This window comes from Lepidochelys olivacea (genome assembly GCF_965140295.1).
Source record: "Lepidochelys olivacea isolate rLepOli2 genome assembly, chromosome: 5".
Classification (NCBI taxonomy): Eukaryota; Metazoa; Chordata; order Testudines; family Cheloniidae; genus Lepidochelys; species Lepidochelys olivacea.
In genome coordinates, this window is record NC_140415.1 from 22515210 (window position 1) to 22526223 (window position 11014).

The 11014-nt window shown below is 46.5% G+C and overlaps 1 protein-coding gene across 1 annotated transcript; it reads left to right on the forward strand.

Moving 5' to 3' along the window:
- Window positions 1–290: 290 nt before the first annotated feature.
- GRP (gastrin releasing peptide) lies at window positions 291–8070 on the forward strand (the record flags this gene model as incomplete). The annotated part of the gene is made up of 3 exons (XM_084627758.1): window positions 291–735; window positions 3702–3952; window positions 7749–8070. 3 exons carry the CDS (start codon window positions 291–293, stop codon window positions 7800–7802), a joined length of 750 nt encoding a protein of 249 aa, XP_084483884.1. The 3' UTR covers window positions 7803–8070.
- Between the last annotated feature and the right edge of the window lie 2944 nt (window positions 8071–11014).

Here is an 11014-nt window from a genome sequence, read left to right on the forward strand (position 1 = left end):
GTGGGTGTCTGATACAGGGGAACCCCAGTAACACCTCTGCTCCCCAGAGGCGGGGATACTGGGGTGTGGGGTGTCTGATACAGTTGCGCGCCATGTTCCCCAGAGGCGGGGATATCGGGGGTGGGAGCTGGGGGTCGGATAACTGGGGGACCCAAGCGCGCAGTAACTCGCTCCCCAGAGACTGTCACACCGAGGCTGCGGGTTGGGGGTGGTTGAATGGTCCATTTGGAAGGCGAATCCCGAGTCCTGCCCCAGCCAGCAGGGAGGGGGCCGGGGAGGGCTCGCAAAGGATGCGCCGCCCATCCCCAGCCGCAGGGAGCCTGCCGGTGCGGTGTGGCTCTGGCTGGCTGAGCGCTCCGCAGCCCCCGCGCTCCCAGAGCCACCTTTGGGGGAGGCGCCAGGTGCCTGAACTTCGCTGTCACCTCGTCCCGCTTCCTTATAAATTCGGGTCAGCGCTGGCGGAGGCAGCAGAGGCGGCAGCAGCACCTGGCCCCGCAGATCCAGAGCAGCGGATTCCCTCCCTCCAGCCAGGAGCCGGACTCGCCCGTGCAGCGCCGCGCACCATGGGGTGCTGCGAATTCCTCCTCCTCGGGAAGCCCCGCTCCCTCCTCTCGCTGGGCCTCTTCGCCCTGGTCCTGCTCGAGGTGCACTGGGGCGCCGCGGCTCCCTTGCAGTCCAACGGCGGAGCCTCCCCTCTGGCCAAGATCTACCCCAGGGGCAGCCACTGGGCGGTGGGTAAGTGTCCGCGCCGCGCAGGGAGACCGGGGCAGCCCTGGACCCCGCTGTAGCATTTATTGGGGGTAAGGGGGGCTTTTCTCCAGGCGCTGCAGCGCTTCATGGTCCTGCTAGAAACTTCGGACTAGCTCGATCCTCCTCCCAGTAACATCCGTCCACCTGCCCGCCCGACCATGTGTCTGCCTAGGGAGCGATTGATGGCTTGAGTTCCAAGCCTCTTGTTAATTAGCACCGCAGCCCAGACTTTACTAGCCTGTGGGCTTGGTTTTTGCGTGACACAGGCTATCTCACTGAGGGGAAGATGCGCTTTGTGTTCAGAGAGCCGTTTGGCTTAGGGCGCTGATTCTCCTCCGGCTCACGAAAGCAGGAGATCTGGCGAGACAGATGCACTTTTACATGGGGGGCCCGGTGAATTATAATGATGAATACATGCAAAGATAGGCGCCGTCGGATGCTGGGAATCCCTGTTTGGAAAAGCGGACCCCCCCCCCACACACACACGGATCAGTGTCACCGCAACACACCCAGAATTCGGGAAGAAAAGGAGCCCGCGTGCAATTGGCCCATGCAATGGCTGAGCTCGAGAGCAAACCCGCGACAGCCACTGAAAGCCAAGAGAAGAGCGATGCTACCTTTGAACCCGGGTGATTCATTTAAGATGATACCTGCAGTCCGTGGCAGGGCTCCCCGTGGCTTCCAGGGGCGCTGAGCAGCACTGATCTGAAGCCGCTTTGTTCCTGGAATGCCCTGCACACTGCAGAGCGGTAAAACCAGCCCGTCCGAGGACAGGGAGGGTGGGGCTCCGCGGCTGCTTCTCGCGGCCAGACCTCGGCCGTTCTCTCCTGGAGCCAGGTGCGGGACACGGGCCATCTTTGTAGTCTGTGTTTGTACAGCTCCTAGCGCAAAGCGGTCCCTGGGTCCATGCCTGGGGCACTAGGAAAATAATAATAATAATACATCTAAACCTCACTTTACTCAGGTTTCAGAGTAGCAGCCCTGTTAGTCTGTATTCCCAAAAAGAAAAGGAGGACTTGTGGCACCTTAGAGACTAACCAATTTATTTGAGCATAAGCTTTCGTGAGCTACAGCTCACTTCATCGGATGCATACTGTGGAAAGTGTAGAAGATCTTTTTATACACACAAAGCATGAAAAAATACCTCCCCCCACCCCACTCTCCTGCTGGTAATAGCTTATCTAAAGTGATCAGTCTCCTTACAATGTGCATGATAATCAAGTTGGGCCATTTCCAGCACAAATCCAGGTTTTCTCCCATTGTATGTGGGGGGTGGAGGGGCAGAGAAAACCTGGATTTGTGTTGGAAATGGCCCAACTTGTTTATCATACACATTGTAAGGAGAGTGATCACTTTAGATAAGCTATTACCAGCAGGAGAGTGGGGTGGGGGAGGTATTTTTTCATGCTTTGTGTGTATAAAAAGATCTTCTACACTTTCTACAGTATGCATCCGATGAAGTGAGCTGTAGCTCAGGAAAGCTTATGCTCAAATAAATTGGTTAGTCTCTAAGGTGCCACAAGTCCTCCTTTCTTTTCACTTTACTCAGAGCAGTGAGGTGGGCTGGAGGTGGCAAGAGAGGAGCTTTCTTCCATCAGAATAGTTGGCAGGAGGCGTTAGTGAAATCCATCAGAGCCGCCCTGTGGGACAGGGAACCAGGGGCAGGTGTAATGAAAAGGAGTCAAATACATTCTTTGGATCATTCCTTCTCCCTAGAAAGACCAGGTGGGTGAGGTGATATATTTCATGGGACCAGCTCCTCTGGTGAGAGAGAAAAGCTTTGGGGCTACACAGAGCTCTTCTTCAAGGCGGACGAGCTGGCTCCAGCCCCTGATTTCCATGGCCAGCAAGGCCCTTTTGTGTTACTGACCCTGGAGGAGGATGCGGTTTCATTTGGAAGCTGATAGTGTCTGTCTAGCTAGTCACTAGACTCCCAGAGTGGCCTCGTTTCTCTTCACTCCCCTAGCGCGTGTGTTGTTTCCATTTTGTAGTATTGGTTTGTAGGCTTATCTATGTGTCTAAATTGCCGCTCCCCGGAGGCAGGGAGGTTGCGGGCTGGGGTGCTTGACACAGGGGCAGAATTGTTTCCTTTGGTCTGCTTCCCCCATCGAAAGCCGCGGAGCGCTGGCTCGTTCCTATCAGCCATGGCAAGAGGTGGAAACGGAATTAAATACAGCTCCGGTGACCACAGACTAATAATACATCTTTGCAAAAGTCAAAGGGAATCGAAAGCTTGCAATTCGCGGGGATAGCGACCGGGGGAAGAAAGGCGCTACTGTGGGGAATAAGAAAGGAGAGCTTGACCCTTGGGAAGAGTTAATCATGGTAACATATCGCGCTATTTCTGAGTTCAAAATGTATATTGGAGAGTGAGATCCAAGGGGCAATGAGCCCCAATTGATACTTATTATTATTATTTCCTGAAAGCCTTGCCCTGACTTTCGCTCCACTTATCACAACGATCATTTGCAGGTTGTTGTCCCCAGCAGCGTTTCTCTTTTGCAGTGTAGACAGTGCCCTTAGTTTGTGGACCACGGCCAATTTCAATGTCACTTTCATAAAAACAACACCTGGAATACTGAAGCCTATCCAATGTAGCTTTTTGCCATAAAAATTACAGTTAAAAGTGGTAGGAAAAGCCACACTCTGCTGCTGAACTGGAAGCTTGGGTGGGAAGAAAATAAAACTTTCAACCTCTCCTTCACCTGCTCACACTCACTCCTGCTCTCAGTTGCCTCTCTTGGTGGCTTATTATATCTATCCTCTTCTCATCAACATATCGCCCCGCCCATTTAATATAATGGGCCTAGGGACTTTTGTGTGTATGACTCTGAGTTGGTGTGACATCATCCAAAAGGCTCTACTGGCCAATCAGAATGTGGCTTTGGACATCCACACTCACATGCTAATTATTTTTTGGTTAATGTCGTGATATTCTGATTATTTTATAGGACATTTAATGGGGAAAAAGAGCACTGGAGATTTTCCCTATGTTTATGAAGAAGAAAACAAGATCCCATTTTCAGCATTACCTGAAAATGTCAAGCAGCTGGGAGATTACTTGCAATGGGAAGAAACACTGAAGAATTTGCTAAGGCTGTTAGAAGAAAATGAAAACAGAAGTTCTCAGACCCTAAGGGAAGAGTTTCCATGGTATACCAAGAACACTTGGGAGACAGATGATGACAGCAGCTTTAAAGATGTAAGTTTAAAACAAGAAGGTACTGTAAATCTGATTTTTTTAAAAAACAAATTAGCTCCTCACTCTGGGATTGTTGGTAGAGCTGGTCAAACATTTTGTAAAGAACAACTAATTCAGTGAATTTATCCCTTACTCCTGATCGCAAATTGTCACTGAATAGAGCATACCTTTTATGGGTGTATTTATTTAGAACAGCTCAGCATATATTTTGTAAATTTCAGCCTATGGCTTGGGTGAAAACTATTTGTGTATATTTTTTCAAGTATTGTGATTTATTTGTATTATAAAAAGTGCCCCAATCATTGCCAAACAAACACACAACCAGATGTAGTCCCTGCACTGAAGAGTTCACAATGTAATCTGAAAACTCCTGCAAACAATAGGAGGGAACCATCAGGGAGGAAGATTAAGGGTGATGATAAAAAGATTACATGATGGTTATATAGGTGAGCTATGTTCAAACTCAGTGGTTTTGTATTTTTAAAAACACAAACAAACAAGATATCCCCAACTACTGCCCAATCTGCTTCTCATTAGCTAGCTGATTTATTTGAATTGTCAGTATTCCCCTTTCAATATTTGAGCTACATGAATGGCCATCTGTATCACTTGATATTATTTCTGTCCTTTGATGTTATGACCTAACCTTGATAAACTTCTGCCACTCAAAACAAATTTCACAAAATGGGAATTTGGGGCTAGATTCAGAAAGGGACTTAGGAATCTAACTGCCATTTTAGGCTCCTAAATCCCAGGATCAGGCCCCATTGAGAACCACAAAAACCCCATTCAGCGGCTGCCAAACATGCAGGTGCCTAAACTCACTGGGTAAAAGTTCCCTGGGTGCCTATGTTTCTGCCTCTGTGCAGGTACAGGGCTGCCTCACTCTAGGTATCTGGCATCCTGAGCCCCAGCGAGATGCACCTGGCTGCCTAACTCTCCTGCCAGGCCCAAGCCTGTAGGCATGTTCTGAGGCAGATTGGGTCCTGCATGTGAGTTCACCCAGAACAGCTGCAGGGAGGGAGGGAGGAGGACCTCCTTTGTAACTTTTAGCTAGGTGGTTAGGGTACTCACCTGGGATGTGGGAGAAGCCCAGTTCAAGTCCCCCCTCCACCTGAGTAAGACAAGGGATTTGAACAGGAATCTACCACCTCTTTGGTGATGCTCTAACCTTTGGGAATAGGGATAGTTGATATAGGGAACTCCCTGTGTCTCTCCTGTTGAAGGTGTTCCAATGTGTATAAATAATGAAAGAACTATTGGAGTGGGGGGACTGGGTCTCCCACATGCTGGGTGAGTGCTGTAACCACCAAGGTAGGGAGTCATTCTCATGCTTGTGCTCTCCTCCAACCCCCCAACCTGGCCCCCACAAATGACTCTATTTAATCCAAATGGAACAGCTTCAGCAGGAGAGACTGAGCCCTCCCACCCCCCTCAGAATATTCAATAGCCCAGTGGTTAGGGCACACATGAAAGGAGATTTTGCTTTGCATTTTTCAACGGTAGTATTACAAAGAGCTTCTGTTTTTGTCATAAGCAATCTGTTTAGGCTCTGAGCGAACGCTTCCTGGAGTCAGTGGAAATTTTCCCATCTTCTGAGATTTGCTCTTACAGACATGGAGACCCCAGGGATCTTATGTGCTTCAAATTCCCTGAGCATTTATGATACTATTTAAATAATAACAATAATTAGCCACCTTAATAATAAACTGAGGCTAATGTAATAAACTGGCACACTGGTCTGATAGCCAATGAGACTTGGAGCATAAAAGCTGTAATTATCAGAGATCTGCAGGATCCTTCTGCGTGCAGATTTTATCTCTGCAGAATCTTTGGTATATGATACAGTCTTAGTTACTCAGACTTTGTCTAGTCAAACCTTTCATTTTAAAGTGGTGCTGTAGAACACCTCTATGAAGGTGCATAGATACCCCAATGATGAATGTGTTGTGCATGGCTAGATGGGAGATGGTCAGATAGGGTTTATTTATTATTATAATAATGCTGTTGCCACTGATTCCAATGGATGCAGGATGGGGTCTGTAAGTCGCATGAAATAAGTCCCAACTTTTGCTGTATTTGAATCTTCAGTGGAAGCCAACTGTCTAGAAAGATCAAGAGATGTTTAATCAGTCATGGTAGATTGTATCTGCTGCTGAGTTCTGATACTGGGGTCAAGCAATTAAATGTAAATGTTCCAAAGAAAATTTCAGACTGTATATGCAGGCTGAGAGAACATATATAAATTATTCTGGGACCATTGCATGGTCAATCTATTACAAGGCTGTAAATAATGATAGATTACATATGTGCTTGTGGAGATGTTAGCATCGCAAGGGTCCATCCAAGTATGCATCACCATTGACTGCCATCTAGTGAATGTATATATAAGCATGTTTTAGTGGGGGCAAGAATCTTACTAGTAACTCTTCATACTAATGTATGAACATAAAATGTAACAAGCAACACACTTTATATGTTTTGAGCTAGGAATAGAAAACTACAGAATATAAGACAGTATTGCTAGATGTCCTTTTGTCAGGGTTGTTTCCAAGTGGAATTTACTTAGGCTTCCTTCTTTTTAAGTGGCATTATTATTATTTTATTTATTTCCCCTAGTGCCCACAATGTGCAAGGCATTTTCCAAACATAAAAGCTATAATCTCCGCCTTGAAAAACTCACCATCCAAAAGACAGACACAGGGTGGGAGAAGGGATACGACATACAAATAAGTGATGAAGTCAAATGAAGATAGGCCCCCTCCTGAGTGGGTACCAAGTATTTGTCACTCAGTAATGTTTTCTATATGTCATACTGTAATTTCTACAGAAATTTATTGGTTTCATCCCATTAAATTCTATAGGTTTATTCCATAAGGAAAGTGCAGGAGGAGATCCTGTTGAGATTATACTTTAGGTTAATGTGTGTAGCATGGGTATAGGTTTATAGGATTGTCAAAGGCATGTTGCCATAATGTACACATAGTCACTGTGCTGTAATTTCATTGTTCCATGTATATATTCAAATGTTACATTTTAAAAATCCAAATTAAAAGTATCTAGAGTTTAAAAACAAGAAGCAGAAGGTCCCTCTGGTTTCATGTCTGGCTCATATATAAGAATCAGGCTTATTTAGTCCCTTTTTCTATCTGTGTAGCTGAAATCTCCCACTGCTACTATTGTGTTCTAGGCACAATTCTTCTCTCTTCCGATTGTTGCATCCTCCTCCCCAGATTTTGCCTGTCTGTTCAGGGAGTTTACAATGCTTCTTCATTTTTATTTTCTTGCATGTCATGTCCTAACAATTCAGCCTTGCTCATCATTCCCCCAAGGTTTTGATTTTTGTTTTACAGTCAAATTCTTCTGCCTCAGTTAATTTAACAATTGCAAATCAACACCAACCCTCCCACCCCTCAGACATAGAGTAAATTAAAACTAAAACTAATCTGGAACAGCTGTAGAAAACTGAAGCCGCTGCTTTTCTTGTTGTTCTAAGGTTTTGCTCTTGCAAGCTGTCGCAAGTGCAATCCAAAGTAAATTATAAAATGTTTCTACTAACTCACTTTCCAACATTCATTTGATGTTCTGTAAATGGGACTATGAAGAAAATAATTTTGAAGAACTCTTTTTCTTGGACCTTGGTTGCCTTTTAGCAAGCTAACATTGGGGGCAAGTATTAGGAATGTATTTGTTGTATGGAATAGAAGCAGACAACAGTTATACATTAGGTTTATTGAATCAGCATGTGACTTTTGACAAGTCTGTTCTGTAAATATTATTTACTTCTCTTTATTAGATGATGGATTATCTGCTTCAAGTTATGAATAGGAAAGAAAGCACTCCAAGCTGAAGTGAAGATCTTCCAACCTTGAAGGAATAAAATAGTATCCTTAAGAGACTATGTTTCACAAGCACTCAATTGTAACAGCTAACCAACAAGGTTTCTTTTGTGTAAACAAGATTACTTTTGTGTAAAATACCTAAACACTTGTATTCTTGTATGTTCCAACATTGACTAAACTCTTCTTTTTTTTTTTTCCTTCAAGCTGCATTTTCTTATTTGAACTGCTTTGCTGTAAACAAATGTCCAGGAAGGGTCTTCCAGTTATCTGACTTCTCTGTCTAATCAGTTCACCTTTAGGTTAAAACTACATGACATTTCAACATTCACAATAAAGAAGAAGAAGAAAGGCCAAGTTTCTGTTTTTATCTGAGTTACAAAATGTTGACTGACTGTGTCACAAACAAACAAACAACTGGGAGGTTCGTTACATGTTGGGCAAGATCCTCAGCTGTATAAATTGATGTGGCTTCACTGAATCCCATAGAGCTACACTGATTTACACCAGTCAGGACCTGTCCATCTGTTCCATTGACCCTAAGGGGTGTATTTTCAGTGAGCCAAGATCCAAACTGCCTTACATATGTAAACGGGGGTCCCGCTATTGTGGGGAACTTTCCTGGCTTATACACTACCCCAGTGAAATGGGGCAGCGAAAGGATCTGAGTCCTCACTCCCACTCCCTTTACCCAGAGGCCTGCCTGACCTTGAAGGCTCCCCTTCCACTCTCCTGTGTGGCAGAGTCCTCGTAACCCCAACAAGGCTGGGCCCAGGACTCCTGGGGGGCTCGACCCGCAACCTTGTCATGGTCACTTCAGGCAGTGGCTAGGGTGTCCCAACTGTGGGGTGCTCTCTCTGCACTGGATACTTCTGTGACCCACTGATCATTACATACCATTCAAAGCAAATACAATGTATTAAACAGAAATCAATTTTAAAAAATAAGGAAAAAATAGGAAAGGTGAAAGGAAAATGCATCATCCTGCTCTGTGGCATGGGGACGTCACAACCACCATCTCTGAAGTGTAAGGGAAGTTCAGTCTGTTCCTCACAAGTCCCAGGCCTCGTGCCCAGGCCCTGGCTGTGCTGCGCTGCAGGGATGCTGCAGGTTGGACACTTGCTCTGGTGGTGGCCACATGGCTTCAGGCTCTAGGTGCCAGGACCCTCCTTCCCAGCGTCAGCCTCCCTCCCACATCAAGGTTATGCTCCTCCTCCAAGTCTGGCCTGCAAGGCCTCCTGGCTGGGGGCGTCTCCCTGTGCTGGTCCCCCTGCCCAGGGTCCCCCCCTCGCTCTGCCCAGCTGCTCACCGCACCCAGCTCCGGCTCCACCCTGTGTCAGCAGTGCTGCTGCTCTGCCTCCAGCTTCCTGGGCTGCTTCTCTGGCTTTTGCTGCTGTGACTCTGCTTCCAGCACTGACCTGCTCCCTGGGCTGACCCAGGTCCTAGGCAATTCCTGCTCACACAGAGGACGGAACCACTCTGGCCTCCTGACTCCCTTATTAGCATGCCAACCCTGTCAATCAGGCTGACCTGGAGCATTGACCTCTCCCCAATGTTCCTGGGGACTGTCAGTCTCAGGGTCCTGATTTCCCATCCAGCCGTCCCCAACCTTTTGGTACTGGGCGGTAGCCAACAAGAACAAACCCCACTGAGTTTCAGTAAGGGCCAGCAATCCCCTTACACCTAGATGTGTAAGGCTCCAATGTAGTGAGGTATTTCTGCCCAGGCACTGGGATAAGCTCACCCAGACGGACCCTGTATTCCTCTGCATGATACATAAATGACATCTCCAGTGGGTCTTCAGAGTGGAATGTGGAGGGGATGTGGGATGTCACACACAAATAAGGGTGGGGTCAGGTGGTCCACACAGAGTGCAGTTCCATATGGCCCTAATTCAGCATGAAGGAGGAGCATTCCTACCAAACACACACACACACAGCTGCGTAAGACAGCGACAGGCTCCTAAAACACTTGCTGGGCCTGAACAGTCCTTCCCTCAGCTGCATTGTGCTTCAGTGTGTACATTGGCCAAGCAAAGTAATCTGCTCCATAGAAGGAGGCCTTTGCACTCAATTGGGCAGTTTCCTACTGGGAGTCCCACCAAGCAAACGGAGACTGCTACTACTAGTTCCCACAGTAGAACAGCCTAAAACCAGACCACAAAGACTAAAAATAATTTCTCTATGCAAATGACTAAAGAATGGGTGGTGACATATGAAAATACATAATCAGGCTAGACAGTGCGACATTTGGCATCTCATAATTATACACTATAATAACTTTAGATGACAAAAATGATTCCCAGCTGAACGTTTGTTTCAAAGCAAAGCAAACCCTTCCTTGAGCACACAGCTGTGGCCATCCATCACTACCTTTCACTTTGAACAATCCCCCAAGGCTGGGGAATAATCTCTTGAGAGCGCCAGACATGTGTTTGTCCAAAGAGTTAGGTACAAATGGCTTTGACCAGAAACAGAGATGCTTTAATACGAATGAACGGGCACTAAGGGGGGCCTGATCCGAGCACACAGCGGTGTAGCTCGGTGCAGCTGCGCCGATGTAGCACGGTAGTGTCCAGACTAGCCCTAAGTCTCATTAGTGTCAGCCAACCACTTCTGAAACCTTCATTTTTTAAAGAAGCCTTCTGTGAAATTCCCATACGTGGCATCTCACAGCAAGATGCCAGCTGCCAAGTTAAACTCAGCAATTCAAATTAGAAATAAGGCATATTTTTTTTAACGGTCAGAGTGAATAATCATTGGAATAAACTACCAAGGGAAGTGGTGGATTCTCCATCTCTTGATGTCTGCAAACACATCAGACCTGTCCTCCTCCCCCTCCACTGGCTTTCCATAGAATATTGAAGCAAGTTCAGGTTCAAGGTGCTCCACAGGCCAGGTTGAGGGTACCTAAAAGTTCACCTGAAGCTACAGGATGAAGCTAGGGGTAGACAGCTATGCTCTGCTGGCGTAATGGAACTCGCTACAATAAGGGCTACTTTGAAACTGTCAGTGAACTCTTCTGGGAACTAAGGACCATCACAAACCTCACCACCTTCTGCTCCAAGTGCAAGGGGCATGTCTTCGACCTTGCCTTTACTAACATAAACTTGTGTATATCTGCACTTCTCCTCTTCAGGGAAGGATTAGAGGCTGAACACGTGACAGATGTTAATGTTACTTAAGGCGCTACTGGAACACAGGAGCAGACTTTTCAAACTGCT